Here is a 25761-nt window from a genome sequence, read left to right on the forward strand (position 1 = left end):
GCGGCGCTGGCACACCGGGTTCTAGTCCTGGTCAGGGCGCCGGATTCTGTCCCAGTTGCTCCTCTTCCAGGCCAGCTCTCTGCTGTGGCCAGGGAGTGCAGTGGAGGATGGCCCAAGTGCTTGGGCTCTGCACCCCATGGGAGACCAGGAGAAGCACCTGGCTCCTGCCATCGGATCACCGCGGTGCGCCGGCCGCAGGGCGCCGGCCGTGGCAGCCATTGGAGGGTGAACCAATGGGAAAGGAAGATCTTTCTGTCTCTCTCTCTCACTGTCCACTCTGCCTATCAAAAAAAAAAAAAAAAAAAAGAAAGAAAGAAAGAAAGAATCACATATAAAAACATAAACACCCAAGTCAATAAAATTCCACAAAAAGTGGTTATAAGACTCTTTTGCCCAAAAGTCAATTTAAGAGATCAATGTTAAGCAGAAAGATGGATATTCACTTCTGATTAAAAATCTTATCTCTAGGTAGATGAAAACTTAAAACTAAAGCCATTCTATTGATTCTTCTCTTTCTCTCTCTTATGCTTTGAAATGGAAACTCTCTTTAGTAATCCACTTCAGTGTTTAATCAATGTCATTGTAGTTCTATCATTATGACTAGCTGAATTAATACTATTTAAACTCATTTCTCCATATGGACTTAGAGAATAAATTATCAATCTCCTTTTCATAATCCATAAGTCTATGAAGTCTGACTTAACGTTTTTCAGAGTTAAATGAGAAAAACTTCATGGCTACTAACCATTATTTGCTCTTTGGTGGGCACACTTTTATTTAAACAAAGAATCTCACAAAATATATTAAACCAAATGTATTTTCCAAATTTTGCTATTATTAATTCTACCATGGCCATTGTGCAACTATTTCAATGCTACTATTGTTGTTAATCCTTCATTCCTTAGTCTAGAAAAATCAAAAGCATTGTGATATCATTTCCTATCCTAGAAAAGAAAGTTTTGATATTCCTTTTGAATTCAATTTACCAATTATACTTTACTTAATATATAATTAATGTATAATAGACTCAGTAAATTAATGCTTCTCAAGGAATCATGCCTCATGGCCAAAAACAACTATTATTTCACTACTACTATACAGAAGTGAGGAGGTAACAAAAACCAAATAGGAATTTTGGGAAATTTTGTTCTGCCTAGCTTTCTAAATAGTTTGTGACAACTGGTATCTGTGTAAATGCATTTGATGGTCCCTTGGTGGTGGTGAGGGGGGGTGGGTTTCAATACTGTTCACAAAGCTGTTTCTTTAAAGTGGTTAAGCTAGAATGGTCTCTAGAGATCCTACTGAGTTACTCAGAATGTCAACATTCCAGTGTCCAAAGAGAAAGGGAGATAGAAGAACAATGAGCAGATGGGCAAATGCATTCAAATAAGTTGCTCTCTTGTCTCTTAAGATGAAGGTGCTACTAGATAGACGTTTATCTTAAACAAACCAGCAACTTGCTAATGTGCTCTGACACTTGCTAACACAACAGGTCACTACTTCTTTAAATTCTATCTTTTGGGGGAAGGAAAGGGAAGGAGGTTTCTACTTACATCTTGGAATAAATGCAAAAGAACAAAAAAACTACTTATTGCTTGTTTCTTTTCTGTTTTAAAGATTTACTTATTTGAAAGGCAGAGAGAGAGAATGAGAATCTTCCATGTGCTGCTTCACTCCCCAAATGCCCTTAACAGTCAGGATTAGACCAGGTCGAAGTAAATAATCAAGAAATCCATCCTGGATTCCCTCTAGAGGCAGGAACCTAAATCCTTGATCATCATCTGCTGCCTCCTAGGTACATTAGTAGGAAGTTGGATCAGCAACACAGAATAGCCAAGACTGGAATCAGGCACTCCAATATGGGAACTGATGTCTCAAGAAGCAGCTTAACCTGCTGAGCTACAATGTCTACCCCTGCTTCTCTTTTCTGTATCATCTATCACATTATATTAAAAAAAAAATCACATTTTCTATTAGAATGTAAATTTGATGTAATAATGGAATTACTATAGTAGTCCCACATTTTAAACAAATGATATTTTCCCCCAATGGTAAAAGACTGTTTTTTTAAAAATGAATGTTAATTTCAAAATAACCAGAAAAACAATATAAACTAATACTTTCTAATGACTTCCACCAATTCCTTATATAAATTAAATGTAGGTTGGTCCATCTATGTAACTAACTATGTATCTATGGTCTATCTATGTATCTATGTATCTAACCATACACCCTTCCATCCACCCACTCACTCACCAAGGCTATCTTATTTTTTAGTGGAGTATAGGGTTAACTTTTCAACTAGATGCATATAATAAATGCTTTCTCTCTAACCATAATAGAAAAGCACATCAGAAAGTTCTTTGTCGTCATAGTGGTTCCACCTAACACAAGTAGGAGTTTGTACAAGAGAAAAGTTCAGATCATCCAAGTAGTCTAACTACTACAGCATAGTCAGCATACAGGTTCTGAAGACAGACCACAGGATTTAAACTCTGTATGACCTTTAACAAGTTGTTTCATATCTCATTGATTTCTCTATCAGTTAAAAATATAAAACTGCATTTAAAACAGTTGTTATAAGGTTTAAATTAAATATATTGGAAAGTGTCAGCATACCCAATAAATGTTATTTTTCATTATTTTTAAAATCTGTTTTTCAAATTCTAGTTTCTCTACTTTTATATCTCTTACCTTTCCAAGAGAAAAATTTCAACATATTGGGGTGATCCCATTTTTTTAAGATTTATTTATTTAAAAGCCAGAATGATAGAGAGAGAAGATATAGAGCCAGAGGGAGAGGGGGAGGGAGAGAGAAATGGACAGGGAGAGGGAGAGAGGGCTAGGGCTAGGGCTAGGATGGGACTGGCAATGTGGTGTAGTGGATAAAGCTACCTCCTGCAGTGCCGGAAGCCCATATGGGCACAGGTTCAAGTCCTGGCTGTTCCACTTCCAATCCAGCTTTCTGCTATGGCCTAGGAAAGAAGTGGGAGATGGCCCAAGTCCTTGGGCCCCTGAACCCACGTGGGAGACCCAGAAGAAGCTCCTGGTTCCTGGCTTTGGACCGGCACAGCTCCAGCTTTGTGGCCAACTGGGGAGTAACCAGCCGATGGAAGACTTCTCTCTCTCTCTCTCTCTGCCTCTCCTTCTCTCTGTGTGTAACTTTGACATTCAAATAAATAAAAAAATAAAAATAAAAAAATAAAAAAAAACTAGGCCGGCGCCGCGGCTCACTAGGCTAATCCTCCGCCTTGCTGCACCGGCACACCGGGTTCTAGTCCCGGTCGGGGCACCGGATTCTGTCCCGGTTGCCCCTCTTCCAGGCCAGCTGTCTGCTGTGGCCAGGGAGTGCAGTGGAGGATGGCCCAACTGCTTGGGCCTTGCACTCCATCGGCGGCCATTGGAGGGTGAACCAACGGCAAAAGGAAGACCTTTCTCTCTGTCTCTCTCTCTCACTGTCCACTCCGCCTGTCAAAACAACAACAACAACAACAACAACAACAACAAAAAAAAAACAACTAGAGAGAGAGAGAGAGAGAGAGAAATGGGGAGAGAGAAGTATCTTCCATCTACTGGTTGACTCCTCAAATGGCCACAAAAGCCAGGTCTGGCACAAGCCAAAGCCATGAACCAGGAACTCCATCCAGGTCTCCTACATTGTACAGGGGCCCAAGCACTTGGGCCATCATTTTCTGCCTTCTCAGGCACATTAGTAGGAAGCTGAATGCGAAGCAGAGCAGCTGGGACTGGAACTGGCATACTAACATGCGATGTTGGCATTGGAAATGGCAGCTTAACCCAGTGAGCCACAAGGATGACTCCAAGATGATCCCGTTTAAACTTTCAATTCAAATTTATAACTTTAATTAATTTATCTCAAATATTAAGAATAAAATCAAGAAAGATGTCTATTTTCCTAATTATTACTCTGGACTTCACATTTTAAAAATTCCTCAATTTCATAAACACATTTGACGATCTATAACTAACATAGAGTTGTGTAGCTAAAATCAGTATCCTAATCAACCAAAATGTTGTTTACACACATAATTTTTTATTCTAGGAAATGTAAACAATTATATAGAAATATATCTCAGAAACATTAGTATATATAATAGTTTCCAAAAACTGGAAGATGTGGAAATGGAAAATAAAAAAAACTATGAAAAAACAAGAAACATAAGTGCAAAAAAAGAAAGTTCAAATTTGCAATGAATACATAATGGCTTAATAAAAACTATATGATTTAATGGCTTAATAAAGCTTATCAATTTATAACATTAATATTTTATAAAAGTAATAGGACTTTAAGATGTTAAAATCCTGATAATAAGGAAAGATTCTAATACAAAATTGAATCCCATAAAATGAAAGTAGTACTTTTTATAAATTGGAACCCACAGTAAGAAAATATGAAATTTAAATAACATTTCTATAATATGATTTGAATAGTTAGTATATTCATAGATGATATTAATTACAATCAGGGTCACAGCAAGTAGATCACTGACAATTTCCCTTAAAAGAATCTAATTTCAGAGTCATAGAAAATTAGGTTCCTTTTATACTTTGGCTTAAAAAATACAAAGTTCTTATTTGGATGCTGAACACTAATTCTCTCAGGATTTTTCAAATTTGTTTTTTGGCATCAGCAGCCCTAAAATAAATAAAATTATATTTTCATTTTCATTGGTATACATATTTAATATCCTCTATCTAGGCTTTAGAGAAACTTGCCAACATATATTTTAGGTTGTCTCTACCTACATCAAAATTGAAATTGTAGAAGAATCCTTTCCTTTTGTCTACTTTTCAACCTCATCACCAACTTGACACACTGTTGGTGGATACATTATAGAAGAAGATGGATATAGAGGTGGTCTTTGCAGTTTAAAGCCTTCTCATCTGTGTTTCTCTTCCCTTTTAGACAGTAAGCTCCCTGTTATACTCATCTTCCTAAAACATATACTAGATCTTTAATTCACTGAAATAAAATGTGTCAATGAAAGGAAATATTGATTCAGATAATCACCTAAAAGATCTAAGGACAGCAAACAAGTATTAGAAATGAGTACTTTATTTAACACTTATTAAGTGTTATCAGATGCTGTGTAAGATGTAAAGGTAAATAACAAAGTGTATTTGGTCTCTGGGAAGATGACAAAGAATTAGGGAGAAAGACAACATGAGAACATGAGTAACTCTTGCAAAGAAGCAAACAAAATGCTGCTGGCAAATGGGGGTAGGGCTAGTGATACGTTCAATCGTGTAGATCAGCATTATCTAAATGATACGTCACACATTCTACTTACCTAATTTTAAATTATTTAGTAAGCACATTCAATAAAAAATAAGAAACAAGTAATATTAATACTATAAATATAATTTTAACATGTAATTTTATAAAATTTCAGACATTGTGTATCTTTTTTTGCACTATACTTATAGCATATTTCAGTCTAGACTAGTCACATTTTAGTGCTCAAAGTCACATATGGCCAGTGGCTACCATATTGAAGAGCATACATACAGATTCTAATGTAGTTCTAATAATGTGTATTGCATATACATTGAAGGAAAATAAAAATGTATTGGGGAGTAGAAGCCAGATATAAAAATTAAAATTAGCTTTTATAAAAGTTAGTAAAATCTGAAGACACAAAATGTGTCATTATCACATAAATCATTCATTTGGACATTATAGGGTTAGACATTCAAAATAAACTGCATCCTCTGTACCTACACATGGTTGTATATCTGAACACACATGTCAAAAAAAAGTGGTAAGGTTATTTTGTCTTTATACAGCAAATCAACAGTCTAATATAGCACATTTCAAATTACTAGTTGGCTATTCATAGAAATTACTGGAATGTCATTTATTTTTAAAAAACTATTTACTGTGGTGATTATGTTTGTTTCATCATGTTCAAACATTCATGAATTAATCAACAATAATTCTTTTGTGGGAAAGTTCAAATTTCTGCGCAAGAATTATTTAAAATTATATAAGTATTTGTGAAAGTTTATCATAATGTTTAAACCTCTCAATTTTAACATCTTTTATCACAAAAAGGCAATGAACAAAGTATAACAGTGTAATCTCCTGAAGCTTGGGCTACCTAACTTATGAATATATCATATAAATTAAGGTTATGTAACACTTCTCTCACTCTATTAAAAACATTATTTAGAGTGAAATGGCTGTGAAAACTATCCTGAAATTTTATTAACTAATATACAATAATTATTATTCTTTTTTCCCTAGTGATAAGAGCTATATGGCTATTAGGATATATTTTTAACCATTTAAGCTTTCTTCAAATTATCTCATCATAAGGATAATTTGTACAAGGTAATTAAAACATGAATGAACTAAGGAAGTCTTAAATTTCTACAACTGCAAGTAAAATAGACTAAAATATATTTTTATTTTCTAAGAATGAATACATATGAATTATCTGTGAATTCAAGATTTCCTAAAGTCACTTATGAAAAACACATTTTCCAATAAGTGCAGGGAGAGAAAAACAGACTTTCTTTATATGTGTCTTTCATTTTCTTTAAGAACATCCTTAGATTCAGAAAGCAAAATAGAAGAATCACCAGTCAGATCCTAAGCGGGAATCACTGAAACACAATGTTAGTTCTAATGGATGGATGATTGTGTTTGGTCTTTTGAAACTTTGAAGTATAGGTAAGTCTTGATCACACAAATTAATAAATCCTAAAGCTGGAGTTAACAATAACCATTACACCCAAATTCTGCAGCTTAGCCCAGCCAATTTTTCAAAAGGTCAGGTTGTGAACTGGAGAAGATCAGGGAGGTCCACCGCATAGCTTTGTTGCCAGGCATCTCTCGTCTGGATTGTTGCAGGCATTTATTAGTATTCGTCAGCAGACTCAACAAAGCAAACAAGAAATTCAAGCACGAATAATAAAATGAAATGCTGCTATATAACCCTTTGTCATTCAGCAAATATGGGACTTTTTAGCTACATTGTTCCTAAACCTGGGTTACTACTTTAATTTTTCTCCACAGTGCTGACTGAATGAGTATGCATGTGTGTTAAATGCAGAGCTCCCCTAACAACTGCAGGACTGCCATTTAATCTGTTGGTAGATGGACCATTTCCTGTGGGAACCCTAGCTATGATTTCCAGATCCACCAAATAAATCTCAGATTAAGATTCCAAATGAAACCTGCCTTTGGCAGATAAAAAATGTCAAGATGGATATAAACAGTAAAATTATAAATTATCTAGGTGTTGCATGACAAACCAATGCTCAAATTTTTTTGTTGACATGTGCCCAGATATCAAAACTATATGAGACATTCATCAAATGTCACACTTTCATAATATTGGAGGCATCATTAAAACTGTTTGACTAAGGACCTCAAAGTGTTTAAGCAGTAGCTCAAAAGTATATTTGTGCAAAGTAGAAGAATAAATTTACATATCAGCAGCAGCTCATAAGGGAAGGGTAAATATTCTGTTTATCTCTCATTGTAATTCAGGTTACTTTAAATACAAGGTTTTAGGAAATCATTATATGCTATATGGCATCATTACATAACTTCCTATGCAAATGGTATGTTGTATTCAAATTCACCATTTGTTTTACCAAAACAAAAACATAAAAGGAAAAGGTGGAACTGCTGTTTCATTAATCAACTGTGACTGTGAAACCAATACCTTGTTAGGTACCTATACATCATCAACCCCTTTTAGAGTTAGCACTTTTAAACTTTTTTTTTTAAGCATGAAATACTTGACACCAAAAAAAGCCTCAGAAAAGTAAATTTGTTTTCTGATAACATGTTCATTTCAAATGACTTCAAGGAGAGGCAGAGATTTTAAAACAACAAAAAAAAAAGGTAATAAAAGGTCAATACACAAAATCTTAGAAAGCAAATGGCCTATTAAAAATGCAGAAGTCTCCAGTGCTAGTTCCAACTAGACTCTCAAGAGATCCAGACTGCTTTATTTAATGAATTTTTTTTTGTCTTTGCTCTTTTTACCTGGACTAATGCAGTCTTGTCCTTAAACTCTACACTGGTTGATTAAAGAATATAGACAATGTTTCTGAAAGGAAACAATCAGATTTACTGGCCTGTAATCATTACAGATTTTCTAAACTTTAAACTCTTTTTTTTCTTTTTTTTTAAAACTTTTATTTAATGAATATAAATTTCCAAAGTACAGCTTATGGATTACAATGGCTTCCCCCCTCCCTTAATTTCCCTCCCACCCGCAACCCTCCCCTTTCCCGCTCCCTCTCCCCTTCCATTCACATCAAGATTCATTTTCAATTCTCTTTATATATAGAAGATCAGCTTAGTATATATTAAGTAAAGATTTCAACAGTTTGCCCCCATATAGCTTTAAACTCGTTAAAACAATTGAGTAAAAGGATTCAGTGACTCTATATTATATGACATCTGGTTTTTGATAAAAATTTTAAAATCATCTAATCTATTTAAAATAGGAATTTTTTTCAAATTATAATTTATTTACATTTACATTAATCTGCAAAAGGACACAAAACACTTGGCATTCCATAATGCGAATCTTAGAGTTGTACAAAAGTTGAAACTTCAAAGACCACGTTTTGTTCTATCTTCCTATCACATTGACTTCCCTCATTACTTGTTGGCTCAAGGAAATGAATGCCAAATAAACCATATCTATTCTAATCTTCCAGGAATTGACATTAATCTGAAAATTTGGGAGGACAACAATTAAAGAAGGGAATAAGAGTATCTTGGCCTTAATTTTAATTATATTTCTATAGTAAAAAAATTCAATAAACATTGTTGGTTATGTTAGGTAACTATGTTGGTCAATTTTAGAACACATCAAATTACCTTAGTGTAGACAGCAAAACTATAGTTAAAAGGAGGATTTAATGATTAATTTAAAAGATAATAAAACAGCAAAAAAACACATTCAGTTTCTATGTAATATGTATGACTTTATCAATATGAATCAACCAATTTTCACTTTTTACCCACTGGTATCCTGATTTTAAAGTACTAAATGGTTATAATGAAAACCAGAATTAGTCAAAATAAAATTGAAGTCAAACTATGATTTTTTAAAATGCAACTTTTTATCTTATATATTTACCATATAAATTGTCGGCACAATTTTACCATTTGGCAAAGGGTATCAATTTTAACCAAATGCTACAGATTAGAATACTTTAGTTCATAATCTAGACTATAAAATCATCAGCTTAACCATTTTCAAAATTTTGAAGTCTAACTTTTTCTCTTTGCTTTTTTCATATGCCCCAAACCAATCAAAACACAATGAAAAAATTATATCTGAAGTTTCCCAAAGAAGATAATAATGACCTACATGACAAGGTATAAAAGTTGGAGTATTTGGTGAACCCCTCCAAGAAAATTTTATTCTACTGCAATATATATTTATAACCAAAAAGCATTCAGTAAATATACACTAAAATATATAACTCTGACATTTTAGAGACAATTTAAAAACTATTTTTAATACTTTTAAATCCAGGAAGTAGTATCAGTCTTATCCCAGAGTCAAGTTGGACCAATTCTGTAAATGTCCTTAAATTTAGTTTTTATACCAATGCACATTGATCTTGGTCTCCTAAGTGCCAATGCACCCTCAGAACTTTACAGTAATCACACAGAGGAGATCACAACAATCATCTTAAATATGTTAAACCAAAAATCTAATTCCTGGAAAATTAAAGATCAGGTAATATTGTATCGAGGTTTATGTTGTAAATATATTCCAGGAAGTGTTCTGACATGAAATGCCATAATCAAATGAATAAGAGCTCAGAATCTTAAGTATGGATAAATTTAAACAAATCAAAAAACTTCTGACCACTCTAATTAGCCTTTTCTACTTTAAAAAAAAAAGACATATATTTCATATTTTTCATGCCACAAATAAATTTGAAAGAGTTTACATATTAAAAGCAATCAGTACTTCCTGAAGCCAAATAAATACTCATACAGTCTCAAGTTCTACAAAAAAATCATACCAACAGAAAACAAATGGGGAATAGGAGATCCTATTAAATAAGACAAATTTATCATTTTTTGTGCAGTTTCTTCTTATTAATGATTATTTTTTATAATATGGAAGACAAGATATAGTAAGAATTCCATATGAAGAGTATAGGCTGAAGTGATATAAAACACTCTTTAGTAGAGAGACAGAGGGAAGGAAAGAGAAAGAAAGCGAAGGGAGGGGTAGGATAGGAAAAGGCAGGCAAGGAAGATTGATTGATACCTATGATCTCATAAACTTTTTATCTTATTAATAATTTATAAATATGTTGTTGATTATAACAAATCTACCACTGTGGTATGGTATGTTGATGGTGAGGTGTGAAAAGCTGCACATGCCAGGAGTAGGAGGTAAACAGGAATTCTCTGTACTCTTCCCATTTTGTTATGAACCTAAAACTACTTTAAAAAATAAAGTCTATTAAAATGTCAAGAAATAATTTTTAAAAAGAATTTGACATAAATGTACCAAAGTTAAGTATTTGAGTTAGAAATGATGAATTTCAAAACATATTTCATAACAAATGCTATAACCAGCTAGAAAACAAAGCTGTCCTTCCTTGTAAACATTTTTAACTCCATTTTTCTATTGAGATCAAGAATAGTAATAGAATCATTCAAGTTAAAAATAAAGAAGCCCAGAATATTATTTAATAAGCTTATTTAAAATAATTTTTAATAAAAGTATAACCTCAATCATTCTTCTAAAAGTAGCCTAAGCATTTCCACAGGAAATGAATCAATCCTTGTTGGCCAACTGCCAGTATTCCTAAAACCATTTTCTCAAATATTCTCTTATGGTCATGTGTGAGAAGCTACTATACTCTATTAAGCTAGGTCTTATGGAAATAAATAGTAAATTTAATCATCTCTCAGACGTGTTTCTTTTTTGTTCTTCCGGCCCCTCTGCGCTACAAAAATTTTTAAGTGCAATCTTAAACTGACACCTGCCAAAATGAAGCGGCACATAAAGTGTTCTCTGATGCTACTAATCATCATTCTTATTGCTATTGGAATTTTAATACAGAAAAAATTAGACTTGTCCCTAAAAGAATGTTCAAGATTCTATAATATATTAAATAGACTAAATATAAGCTATGCCATTTTGAAAAATCAAATCTCTAAAGATATTCTGAATATATTTGAAGAGAATAGATTTTTAAGACTAATACTAATTGCAAATGGTTATTAACATTTATTAATACTTTTATGACAACTACATCTGCCTTCCATAGCTGCAAGGAATAACAATGATAGCCATAATACTTTACTTAAAGGTCTTGTAAAATAAGTCAATGATATTTTTTAGCATTTGTAATCACTACCACCAACATGTTAGTAAAAATAATTACTCTGGTGGATGAATACATATTAAATAAACTCACTTCCTATTTTAGGCATTATAATAGTCTTTACATGTATCATCCCAATCTTCAGAAAAATCCAAAAGGAATCATCTTCCTATTTCATATACAAGTAGGCTCAGGTTTACAAAGAGTTATGAAACCTGCACCCAAGTTCAGGTAGCTAGTAAGTAGAACATTAAAACATTGAAATTTATGTTCACCTAGCTCCAAAACTGGTGACTTTTCTATCAATACACTCTACTGAAAATGCACTGGTTCTCCAGTTCAACCTACTTTCTGATGAAAACATAGGCAATAAGCTAAAAATACTAATTATATTATTTATTACTTCTTTCTACTTTCCTCGAATAAAGAAAAAGAATTACTATGTACAATTTAAGTGTTATAATTTAACACAATGACATTACCTAAGTCTTGAAGAAGTACCTAATCATACATAGTACCTAGGGAATAAGTGTTTTTCTGTCAGCTATCTTACTAGTAAAAATGGATGTTCACTCCAAGCAATTTACCATTTCCTTTTTCTCTGTCTTCAACATAAAATATTTTATGAAAATGATATGAGATTGTACAAGCATATTGACATTTAAAAGCATCATATCTGTTTATCTGTAAAGCTTCTTTAGTTGTGTATTTTTATGTTTGTAAATTATTCAAAACTTTTATTTATAATCCAATTACAGAATAACTGATGAACAAGAAATAAAAACAATGTAAACTCTGTGAACAGAGAGAAAGATGAGCAAACCATTAATAATAGAGATTGATGGTAATATAGCTTCAAAATGATAAGCATAAACAAACACTATTTTGGCTCAATAAGAGGCCAACATACTAACTTACAAGTTTTGTTTAGGGATGTTTCACTGATCAATTTTGTAGAAAATTATTTCGTTTTGTTTTTTAAAATAAAATGATGATTACAAAAGACAACTAAATTCAGCAAGATAAATTTAAAAAAAAATTTACAGCTTCCAATAAATTGCAACATGTAAAGATTCTACTAACATAAGCAGTTCCAGAAATTGTTTTTCATCTCTCCAAGTTTCACAAGAGTACAAAGATTCCTCACTTAGAATCATGTTCATGTTTAGGCTTAAAAAAAATTAGCTTAAAAATATATAATCCAAACATTTATCCTTTCTTTATGGTGAAAACCTTCAAAATCTTTCTAGCATTTTTAAAGAAAAATAAATAATACATTACTGCTATTTATAGCCACTTGACCGTGAAACACAGTATCAGAACTTCTTACTTTCTACACGCCAAATAAAACGTAAAACTGGAAAAAATAAAAACTAGTGGGAACATGTAAAAAAATATAATCCGTATCTAGACTTAGATGACAGATAAGTAAAAATAACTACTATGTGTAAAATATACATTAAATATGAATCCCTAAAGTAACAAATCTAGAATCAATTTTGGAGAAACTCACTGAATTGAAAAGTTTTTTCCTAAAGTTTCTTCAAGCTGTACATGTCATACCACATCTTATCTTCAATTATTAAGAAATATTTAAAAGATAGTAGACATACCATTTAATTTTGGTAGGCACAGTAACCTTTTTTAACCTTTCTTAGGGAACACTGACCCCTAAAGGTTTCAAATTTAAGTTAGTTTCACAATTTTCTCAATTTTACAAATCCAGGCCACATTTTTATCTATACTATTATAAGTAGGTATATGTATAGCAGATATATTTATCCATGAATAATACACAAATTATTTCTAAAGGATTGTTGACTATTATAAAATATTAGACTATGTTTCTGTTAATAAAAACCACCAAAAATGATAAAATATTCAAGAATTTCTAACATTATTTGAAATAATTATTCATAAGAGATTTTTGAACCATTTATCATTTTTTCTTATACTAAGAAGTAAATGCTAAAAATGCATATTAATCCATCATATGACAACTCATTCTTTCCAAAGGTTGACTTCACATAAACTCCTTTGATTATGACATTTCATTTTTTCTTAAAAACAGATAAAAAAGAACCTTGAAAATACAAGGTTTCCACAAAAATAATAGAATTTACTATTGTTCATTTGACAACACATACTTTATTCACACTTGTATTATGCATGCCAACTTAAAAGATATCTATTCAGGTTTTTCCTTTTTTTAACTACTTAAAGTAACTGGGATACATTCAGTATTCGTCTTCAGCACCTCACTTACCAACCGCTCTTTCAGTTTCTGAAATGTCTACAATGTCTATTATCAACAATGGATATAGTTATTACATTATCTACTTAATCAATTTCAACAGAATATTCCAGCAATGTTTCTAAAATAAAACTAGGAAAAGAATGACCACTCCTGTGCTTCTTATAGTGAAACTTGTAAGACAATGTAAAGGCATATCTATGTATCAGAAGTATTAATTAAGTAGCTCAATTCCTAAAAAAAAAAATCATATTAAATAACTACTCACAAAAACAAATTATGAACATCTGTGTAAGACAGAAGTTTGAAGGAACTTGTGCTTTAAGATAAATCCCATGAATCTGGTTATCAAGGAGATGACAATGAGAGATTTTATTGTTTATACATACCAGTTATCACTTACCCATTTAATTCTGTTATGTTAATAATGTTTATAAACAGATCCTTACACTACGTAACATGCTACTCCTATTATTAATATAACACCTATAAAAATGCTTATTTTTGTAATGAAGTTTCGGTCGTATCTGTTGTGATTGTGGCTCCTACAAACTATCTAGGCAATCTATGTGTTAAACCCAGCACCTTCCTTTTATGAGAGCTTCAGTGGCTCCTTACTTGACATCTTCCCTAGTTATTTACATTTATATAAGTCCTTCCTCCGTAGCCTCTACTTCCTTAGATATACTAGGAACAATTCCCTGGACTCCTTAAAGATACTTTGTTCTCAAATTTGAACAACATGATTCACAGTGATGTTACCTGTGAACAGGGAACATAAAAAATAGGTACATTTGCTTCCTTTTTCTTATTTTGTACATAAACTGAGTATAATGCTTTTTTGAACTCCTCAAGGAAAGAATGTTTATTCTATTACTTGAATAAATTAATTAAAATAGCTACAAAAAATTGGTTCTAAATTCATACCAACATATTATCATAAATTTGAATGTAAACAGTAGATCAAAATTTAGTATCACATACCCATGTACTATAATTACTAACTTTTCATAAAAATATTTAACCACCTTATTCAGGTATTATGTATTACTGTTTCATATGCAATTCAATCAGTTATCTAATTGAGGAACACACAGAAAGTAGCCCAGAGTCACAAATAAGAAGGGAATCTGCTAATGATGGACACAAAACTGGGAGAAGATGTACACCAGTATGGAAATTTAAAACAAGCAAAGAAATCAGAAAAAGGTACTCAGAAAGCACATTATCTTTTTATACCATAAGCAAATGTGTAATAATTAACTTACTTAATAAAATGGTTACAGACTTCTAAAATGGCCTTCAGCTTTCCAAAAAATGTAATAATGTGGTTGACACACAGTTAAAAAATAACACAAAAGAAAGAAAAGAGCCCCACGGAGAGAAGTGGAGTCAAACAAAAGGAAAAGGCTATGTGATTTTTAACAAGAATTTGTTTAAGAAATAAAATTGAGAGGAAATAAAAAACCCAGAGACACAAAGATTTAAGTCATCAACTATATGTAACGTATTCAGAATGATTCATTTACCAAATATTTCAAAGTTTCAATATATTACTGTAATAGATATTAAATCTTCCATTCCTCCTATGTAGATGCTGATGCGTCTATCTATCATCTATCCATCCATCCAGCCAGCTATCCAGCCAGCCATCTCTCAGTCTGTCTTCAGATTGTCTTTTAAATTGGATTTCTGTACATAGCTTTTTGTCTCTCGGGCTGTGTCTTTCTGCCTGTGCATATCTGTGAGTGTTTTCTTCTCAAAATCTGTCCCTGAGTCTGAGACTGTGCTATGTCTCTCTCTGCCTCACAGTGCTTTTCTTCGTCTCCATTTGTGCATCTCTGCAGATCTCAATCTCTGTAGCTATCTTCCTGGCTCCCTCTGACTCTGTCTCTGTGAGTGTCTATCTTAGTGTGTCTCATGGCATGCTTGTGCCTCTATATGTGCTTCTGTGTGTGTGTGTGTCTCAGTGTATTTTGGGGGATGTGTGTGTGTGTATCTTCAGATCTATGTCTTTCTCCTCTGTTTTGATATATACATCTGTCTGACTCTTATTTTCTCTTTCCCTCCTTACTCCATGTGTTTTTTTTTTTTTTCTGGTATTTTTCCTTTCTTTGAGTGTGTGTGTGTGTGTGCACGCATGCGTGCACGCACACACCATGTGTGTCTTACTCTGGTATCTTTCCGTGTCTCTACATGTCTTTGTCTCTTTATGTCTCACTCAAGTATCTTCTCTCTACGCCTCTTCCTCCATGTATTTCTTTTTCTCTGACTGTGCCTCTATACTTAATCTCTCTCTCACTCATTTGTCTCCTTTCTCTGTCTCTTTGTATGTAGGTGTGTTTCTTTCTCTTCCTGTAGGTCTTTATCTTCTTCCTCTTTTGATGTCTCTTTTCAGTATGTCTCATTCTCTGTATGTCTTTCTTTGTATCTATTTTGTAATATGTGAGTCTCTTGTGTGTATGTGCCTCTGTGTGTGTGTGCGTGTGTGTGTGTGCACGCGCGCCTGCTCGCCTGCTTCTGTCTTAACATTATTAGTTGGAATAAACACACTTCATTCAGTACCATGAACTAGCACAACACCTGGGGGCTGGCATTAATACCTTAAAGGTCCTTACCTTTTGAACAGTCCTCCATTTGGACTTCTGTTCTTGTTTGCTCTGGCAGTGTCTCTGGTTTTCACTCCAAGATTTGAAGCTAAAATAAAGCCACCTCTAGATAAATAAACTTAAAACAATATCAGAACACACCTTACCTTTGTTCTACAGAGAATTTACAGGACAAATTTTTTAAAACATTTTAATGGGACAAGTAACTATATTTCGGCAGATGAAATTAAATCTTTATCAGTAAAAGCTCCTATTCTTCACACTTTTAATAACTATAGTTTAGGTTAAGTTTTTAGACATTTGTGCTTATTTGGTTTGAGAACCATTTAATTTACTTAACTTAAATTTTCTCTAGTTCATGTGTTTAAGAAAAATAAATTTTTACTGTATTTGCCATAAATTTTACAACAAAATTTTAACTCAAACTTGCCATCTATGTATTTATATCAAATACTTAATGCATGTAAAAGTAATTTAAGAATGATATTTTCCATTTTTAAAACACATAAAGGAACATTAACTTGTGGAGTTATTGGTATTTTTCTTACAGTTGCTTCCATAGTAAACAGGACAAATGCTATGCAATTATTTTTTCATGTTTTTAAGGATAATAAAATTACATTTACCTCACAGCTAGAACACTGCGTTCCTTAAAAAGTCCTCAAATAAAGCTGTAGTAAGCTTCTCCTTTTCCAATTTTCTCTAAATATGTTGATCTGGAGTTGGCAGTCTTTTTCTAAGTTCCTCATTTACTTTTGGATTAGCTGAAAATATAGTAAGTTATTAATATCAAAGAAATATGTTCCAGTCAATGAAGCCATTTCCCTACATATTGCCCAAAAAGGTTAATAATAATTGCAGTATTTTAATAAGAGATTCATATAGCAAGACATGTAGAAAATACAGTCTTTAATAACCTCTGGAGTATTTTAAAACATGTCTTACAGGCCTTAATGTGCTTAGTAATATACTATTTAAAACCATAATTTTATCCCTCTGCAATATACAGTCACTCTTCCTCATCATTTACCCAGCTAATGAATGCCAGCAATTAGTAAAATGTAATCCCATTGCACAATCATTTTAATGCTTTTAGCACTCAGAAAAGTAAACACCAAATTAATACTGCTCAAGCCATATCAGATCCTAGTTGGAAGCAAGCAATTATAGTTCAGCTCCTCAGGTGTAATTAAATGATTGGAATGATTTAGTTCCATAAATGCAAGTTAATTCATAAGCAAGCAACAAATATACTGGGAGTAATTACAAGAAACATTGACAGTCTAAGCAGGGCAAATTCTTTTAAGAGCCTGACATAGTAAAATGCTGCCCTCTCCTGGGCATATAAGTGAATATCTCAGAGTCACACACACACACACACACACAAAACCCACAAAACCTAACTTTAAAAACACTCCACAAATTAATAATAACCAATATTCAATTTGATTTTATTTCTTATATGAAAAATCAAAAAATATATATTATGTTACAGTAATATATAGCAACATATGTAATAAAGTAATTAATGTTTTTTTCCAGTAAAGCTCTGTGTTTGAGTCCTAAAACATCCAAGACGACACCTATTCTTTCAATGAAACAAAAAATGCTTTCATGACATTGACAGGCTTCAAGTTAAACGTCTGGAAACATCTGGAGTGTTGGCCAATGGCTTTGGGAAAGCATAACTGGAATGTTATTGATAGCTAAATTATGCCTTCATAAGTAGAAAACTTTATATAATGGTCGAAAATTAATGGTTTTATGAAATTAAAAAGTAAAAACAGCTTGATCACAGGTATAACTGTCATTATAAGCACATTTTAAAACAAAGAGTAACAAATTTCACCCAAACTAAAATGTATACTGGTCTTAGCTAAGCCATTCTCAAGTTATCACACACTTGGGGTAAAATGTATGATGAATTTGCTTGCATATTACTCAGAGAGTCCTTAACTTTTTGCATTAAACTTTCAGAAGCTTATTTATTATACTTTAAGTCATACTCAATATGGCTGTTAAAACACGTGTTTGTACCACTGAACCCAATCAGTATCATCTCTTTGCCTTTCTACAAAATTAAACATATTCTATAGTAAAATAAGGTAATTAGTACAACAAATGTTTACTTCTTCAATAAATGCAAATGGCACTTGCAGAAGATAATGCTTATCACTACACCAGTATTTGGGGGGTGGGAGAGCATTAAATTAATGCCCTTCTAATTTGCTTTCAAATTCATTAAAATAACCATTTTCTAAGTCAGATCCTGTGCAAACTATAAAATAAATCAAAATATTAAAAAGTCCTGCCACTAAGTTTAAAATGTACAGCACATTTGCTTTGCCCTTGATGTCAGAGTCTTATTTTTCAATTCATATCTTGTACACTGTAAGTTAATTGCTTTTGGAAAGTACTTATTATTCATGTAAAAATTAATGTGCCAATGTATTTAAATCCTCTTAAATGACCATTCATGCATCTTTCTTCTTTAAGTACAATGAAATCTGTCAAAAGACATCAATGCAAAATGGTCTTAAAGAAAGTTGAATAGAGATTTTTTTTTCTGCTAACACAAGATTTTCATATTCACCAACTTTACTTAAATTCCATTAATTTTTTAAGCTACTTTTAATAAATTCACCAAGTAAAAATTTTAGGCCCCATAGTCTGTCATTTGTGTTCCAGCTGACATTATGAATATTAATAACAGTGTTATCCTGATTAAATAGGCTTCATATGAAATCCCTGTGAATCCTATAGCTCAGACATCTCATTTTTCCAACTCTTTATGAATTTGGATTCACACATTAAACTGGAAAAATCTTAAAAAACAGATTTAATGGCACATTTGCATATCCTTAAGCAAAAATTAGATGTTTTAATGATTCAAACATTTAAAACTTCTATATCTACATATTATATAAATAGATGTCTGTAAACATGCAACATATTTTACAATCCTCTCTTTCTCAGAACAAAGGATTAAGGCTAATCAAATACTAATTCTTGTCCTTACCTTAAAGAATTAGTATCAAGAATTTAAGTTAAAAATTATATGTTCACATTAAAACTCTGGGATAATTTCACAATAGAAATCAGATAAATTAGATGTCTTAATAAAAATGCTGACAAAATATGTTAATTTATTTATAATTACTGAACTACACTGGAAGCAAAGTAAAATCAATTTTGAACTAAAGTTTGTTTACAAGCTGTACCTGAAAAATCACCTCTGTTTAAAATAAAACCAACATAATATATCATATTAGCCTGTTAAGTTAAAATCATCTCCATCACAGATTGCCATCCTCTAACTTATTCCAATTGTTTAATTCTCAAAAGGAAGAGACACAAACAGAAGAAAACAATATAAGGCAAACTGTATATCCCCTTCTCTGTCTCTAGGTACACGGGAATCTCAACATTTCTGCAGTTTCCTGCATTCATCAATCAAAGAAAAGCAGATTGAAAAAATTTAAACAACAGCTCTATGCCCTCAAATGTGACTTGACTCTGTTTACTCAGTACTAAAACACTTCTTGAAAGAAAATTTGTTCTTTGACCAGTCAAAATTTCTAATTTGTCTAAAAATTGTGATTCTGACATTTACCCTTTGATAGAGAAACATTTCAAAATGGAACTTCATTTATTCTCCAAGGTAATAGCACTAAGGATTTTTTAAAAACTTATTATAAATAGAAAATGTTCTTCTTAACTCCTCTACAAAAAGCCTTCTGCAAAGGATTTTGATTTGCTCTGGTTAGTGGAGTTTTTTTTCTAAATATCTTCTTAATTTGATTAAAAATTGTATAAACTGAATACAAGGACAAACAAGGAGTCGTTTATAACACTGCATTATATCCAACTATAACTAGGAAAATAATTTTTAAATTTCAGAGAAATGTTGATAATTTCTGCAATGAAATAGTTTCGTTGCACTATATATCTAAGAGCCAAACATTTTCTCAGAACACACATACACAGTATAAGCCTATGCCCTACTACTGGTGCTTCATCTTATCATACAAAAGTCTCTCAAACATTCATGGCCCCCTGGCACATTCTCTCTCAAAAAGAATCCCTTTCACCCAATGTTCCCAATCCCTACTAAGGCCCAGACAACTTAAGTTCTTTAGCGCCAGGCAAACTAATAAGTAGTTCATGGAGAAAGGAGATGGTATAAAAGTGGCCCTGCACCACAGCTACCAAATTAAAAATGCATACAGTACTTGACCCCACAGTTCTTAAACTAAAATGATTGTTATATACAAAGAAACTCATTAAAGAAGTACATATTTGTAAAGACAAATACTCAAGCTTCCCGTTCATACTCCAATTCTTGCTGTCACTTGAACAACAGGAAGCTGATTCTTGTCTCAAGAGCTTTTATATTTGCTATTCCCTCTGTCTAAAATTCTCTTCTCCCAAATTTTCAATCACATTTTTTTCATTTATACCTTGCTCCCAAGTATTTCTTCAAAAAAGGTTAGCCTGGCCATCCTATCTAAAGCACATACTCTTTTGTCATTACACTACTTAAGCTACTACCCTCACTGAACTATTTTTTTTCCTTAGGTTTTCTTTGTTTTTGATATAGCGCTGCCAATGATTTACATGAAAGGCACATGAAAACAAGACCCTTGATTTTCTCCTCCATCTCTCTATCCTTCAAAGAATATTTGGTTTACTGTAAGGACTCAGTGTGTCTTTGATGAATAGACAGGTGCATTGACAGATGGAGAAACAGATGATTATTGGGACACCAGAACGTAAATGTCCATCAATAGAAAACTGATAAAATGAAATGATTAAACTACACAGAAAATCTATGTGGTTTTTATCACAAAGCCAAAAAGATCTAAATGTACTATGTGTTGAAGATTCTTTCAACAAACACTTGTCAAACATCTCACAGTATAAGCTAGACACTGTCTGAGTTAGGTATAAAATAGAAAATAAGATAAATATAGGGGCTGATGCTGTGGTGCAGTGGGTTGAAGTCCCCATCTGCAGCACTGGCATCCCATAAGGGTGCTGTTCAAGTCCCGGCTGCTCTACTTCCAATACAGCTCTCTGCTAGGGCCTGGGAAAGCAGAATATGCCCAAGTCCTTGGTCCTCTGCACCCACATGGGAGACCCAGAAGAAGCTCCTGGCTTCTGGCTTTGGATCAGCCCAGTTCTGGCTGCTGTGGCCATCTGAGTAGAGAACCAATGGATGGAAGACCTCTGCTTGGCCTCTCTGTAACTCTGCCTTTCAAATAAATAAATCTCTCTAAAAAATATATGTTTCTTATACAGGTATGTCCTTAGTCAAAATAATACAAGCATGAAACATAGGCAAAATAAAAACAGTAACAGAAAAAAATATAAAATTTTGCTTACATACACATTTATGCTTGAATACACCTAGTATTTTTTTCACATGGAAACAATTACCAGGGCCAGCACTGTGGCTTAGTGGGTAAAGCCACTGCCTGCAGTGCCAACATCCCATATGGGTGCCAGTTTGGGTCCTGGCTGCTCCACTTCCAATCCAACTCTCTGCTATGGCCTGGGAAACAGTAGAAGATGGCCCAATGTGCCACGTGGGAGACCCAGAAGCTCCAGGCTCCTGGCTTTGGATCGGCACAGCTCCAGCTGTTGCAGCCAATTGGGGAGTGAACCAGCATATGGAAGACCTCTCTCTCTCTTCCTCTCCTCTCTATGTAACTCTGACTTTCAAATAAATAAATAAATCTTTAAAAAAAAAAAAAAAGCAATTACCAGGACTGGCACTGTGGTATAGTGGGTTAAGTTGCTATCTGCAGCACCAGCATCCCATATGGGCACTAGTTGGAGTCCAGGCTGCTCCACTTCCAATCCAGCTCCCTGCTATTGCACCTGGGAAAGCAGCAGAAGATGACCCAGGTGCTTGGGTTCTTGCACCCACATGGGAGGCCCAGAAGAAGCTCCTGGTTCTTAGCTTCAGCCTGGCCCAATTCCAGCTGTTGCGGACGTTTGGGGAGTTAACCAGCAGACAGAGGATCTTCTGTCTCCCCTTCTCTCTCTGTAATTCTTACTTTCAAATAGGTAAAATAAATCTTAAAAACAAAAAAGAAAATAAAACAATTACTAGTAGTTAGTCTGAAGAAACAGCCTAAGAAGTGGGGAGGCTAAAAAATGAGGGAAAGAAATACTTATCTTTAATTTTATATCTACATGTGTAAGTTGATTTTTTACCATGTACTAGTTCTATTCTTAATTTAATAATTATTTGTTAATAAACTTGTAATTTAATAGGAAAATATGAAAATCATTCCATTACAACTGAGATAATCAAATGAATAAGAAGAAAGTCATTTTTATGATTCCTTTTAAACTGAAAAAATTATTACTGCCTAAGTAATCTTTTACCATTATAATTTGGTTACATAGTTATACTATAGTTATTTGCTTGCTTGCTTGCTTGCTTGCTTGGTTTAAGTAGAGTGAAAAGTTCAAAACAAGACAGTTCCCAATTGTTATAGTGTTAGTGATGAAGAAATTACTATTAAAAAACAATTACTTTCCGTCACTGAAGGTCGTTATGATGGCTAATTTCATGTGTCAACTTGACCGGGCCATTAGTGCCAGACATTTGCTTAACCATTGCTCTAGGTGTCTGCAAGGGTATTCTTGGATGAGAGTAACATTTGGGTCAGTACAATAAGTGAGGTTGATAAGCACTCCCTAAATTGACTAGGCCATTCAGGTAGTTGAGAGTCTAGAAAAAGTAAAAAGACCAACCTCTAGAAACCAAGAGGGAACTAGGACAACATCTTTCCTGCCTTCAGACTCTAAAATGTCCGACTGTTTTGGGCTCAAGCCTCTCAGTTCTCTGACTTAAACTATTCCATCAGCTCTCTTGGTTCTCAGGCCTTTAGACTCAGACTGGAACTACATCATTGCCACTCTAGCGTCACCACTTGCCACTGCAGATCTTGGGACTTGTTAGCCTCCATAATCACTTAGGCCAATTCCTTATAATAAATCGTGTGTGTGTGTGTGTGTGTGTAAACAAAGTTCATGCCGCGCCATGAGAGCCAAGTGGAGGAAGAAGCGAATGCTCAGGCTGAAGCACAAAAGAAGAAAGATGAGACAGAGGTCCAAGTAGATGGCTGGCTGTATGCGCGTGACGGCCGAGGGCAGGAGGAGGAATGCCCGCCCGGGACGCCGGCACAGCTGTTGCACTGCGAGCCACTGCGTCTGGCTCATCCGAGACTCAGATCGCTGTGAACACCTGGGAGACCACTCCGCCCATACTGAAACGGCCGGAGGCGGCCCTGGGCCGGGGCATTCTGGACTAATCCTGTTCTGTTGTGGCCGACTGTAATGCGCGTACAATAAAAAGCCTCTGCTATCCTAGCCGAAAAAAAAAAATGGAATTTAAAGATAAGTTTATTTTGGTGCAAAAAATAAAAAATAAAGCCACGCATGGGGCCGGTGCCACGGCTCGATAGGCTAATCCTCCACCTGCGGCGCTGCACACCGGGTTCTAGTCCCAGTAGAGGCACTGGGTTCTGTCCAGGTTGCTCCTCTTCCAGTCCAGCTCTCTGCCGTGGCCCGGGAGTGCAGTGGAGGATGGCCCAAGTCCTTGGGCCCTGCACCTGCATGGGAGACCAGGAGAAGCACCTGGCTCCTGGCTTCAGATCAATGCGGTGCACCAGCCGCAGCGCACCTGCCGCAGCGGATATTGAGGGGTGAACCAATGGAAAAGGAAGACCTTTCTCTCTGTCTCTCTCTCACACTGTCCACTCTTGCCTGTCAAAAAAAAAAAAAAAAAGGCATGCATGATTTTTTCATTATATTCATTTCCTATGAACAGTGAAGGCTCCCTCCCCACCGCTGTTGTGTGTGGGTGTGTATGTGTGTGTGCACGTGCAAACTCCTGATTATCTCTCTGTAGAATTCTGACTAATGCAGACATAAAAGTACAGCATATTAAGATACACAAATAAATATTTGGAGTTTCAAATATATGGGTTCCACATTTTCAACATTTGAGAACAAAACAATATACTGTTTGGAACTCTGCAATATTCTTCAATGTCATTTGCAAATGACACTGAGAATGGATATGGCATTGCACAGACTGCTGATTTAAAAAAAAAAAAACTTTAAAACTAGTATTATTTTATCCACTCTGCCTGTAAAAAAAACTAGTATTATTTTCAGAGGTCTAAACATATACTAGGATTTTCTACAATATCCTGAAACGTTTTGCCCTAAGCTAAACTAAACTAAGTCACTTAATCTAGCACAGAACAGAATATAAAAACAAAGTCAGTTTATAGAATAGCTTTTCCAAGGAACAAACAGCCTGTTTTCTTAAGATTCACGTGGGTGCCAAGTTCTGATGCAATGATATACTGCTTCACACAAGGCTTACATTTCCACACCATCAACTGAAATTCTTGGCAAACCACAGACAAAAAAGTAATAGAGCAGGTTAAATTAACCAATAATGACAATTGTTATGAGCAGCAACTTAAAATGAAACAGCTATCAAATAGAGTTTTTCTAAAAGTAATGTATAATCATTTAATTTTCTTTATTATCATAGATAGTATTGTATTATCTACTAACAGATTTCCTCAAACAGAGCATAAGCCATTTAACAATTTCTACACTTTCGGTAGTTTAACAATACTAACAAAAATACATTAAAAAATACAGGCAAATATGTGATGATAAATATACTCTAATAGCAGCAGTTATAATTTGACTTTTGAACACTTAACAGCAATTTTATAATTAATACAATGCTTATCTATTAAATTTGCTAAGCTTGCTATAATTGTCAATAAACAGTGCTACATGCAAACAAAATATTTCATTTTTAAAAAATTATAATACTGAAGATAGCTTCTAGATTGTAGTATATAACTAAAAATCTAATATTTAAAGGAAGCAAAATAACATTAGGCTTCAATCTCTATTTTTTTTGTACAATGTCAAGAAATTTGCAACCACACCGTTTATTATTCTGAGGAACTACAAAAGTATATCTAATTTCTTTAGAATCATTCTTCATTTTTTTCATTAAAAGTACATAATAATATCAGCCTGTATTAGATAATAAATTTTTTTTTAAGATTTATTTTTTTGGAAGAGTTACAGAGAGGGAGGGAGACACACACAGAGAGTGAGCGAGCTCTTCCATCCTGGTTCACTGCTTCACTGCTTCACTCCCCAAATGGTGCCAACAACCAGTCCCCAACCAGGAGCCTGAATTCCAACTAGGTCCCCCACGTGGGCACAGGGGCCCAAGTACTTGGGATATCTTCTGCTGCATTTCTAGGTGCATTAGTAGGGAGCTGGATAAGAAGTGGAGCACCCAGGAATCAAACAGGTACCCAAATGGGATGCCAGTGTGGCAGGAAGTGGCTTAACCTGCTAAGCCACAAAGCCTGCTCCCTAAAAATATATAATTAAAAGAATAAACTGAATTGTATATATAAATTTGGGGGCTGGAGTTGTCATGCAATGGGTTAAGCCACAACTTACAACAATGTTTGTGACAAT

At 33.8% G+C, this 25761-nt stretch overlaps 1 protein-coding gene across 4 annotated transcripts in view; it reads right to left on the reverse strand.

Moving 5' to 3' along the window:
* MIPOL1 (mirror-image polydactyly 1) overlaps positions 1 to 25761 on the reverse strand; it is a 327843-nt gene that overhangs the window by 261374 nt on the left and 40708 nt on the right. For 2 of the 4 annotated variants that reach the window (XM_062205244.1, XM_062205248.1), the window contains exons 2-3: positions 16842 to 16979; positions 16225 to 16303 (exon numbers count right to left, since the gene is read on the reverse strand). In XM_062205244.1, coding sequence (XP_062061228.1) covers positions 16225 to 16243 — 19 coding nt within the window. In that variant the 5' untranslated portion in view covers positions 16244 to 16303; positions 16842 to 16979. Of the gene's footprint in view, positions 1 to 16224; positions 16306 to 16841; positions 16980 to 21981; positions 22299 to 25761 lie in introns of those variants that run through there. The other 2 variants (XM_062205245.1, XM_062205247.1) reach the window with 2 other exon arrangements.

This window comes from Lepus europaeus, chromosome 11 (genome assembly GCF_033115175.1).
Source record: "Lepus europaeus isolate LE1 chromosome 11, mLepTim1.pri, whole genome shotgun sequence".
NCBI lineage: Eukaryota > Metazoa > Chordata > Mammalia > Lagomorpha > Leporidae > Lepus > Lepus europaeus.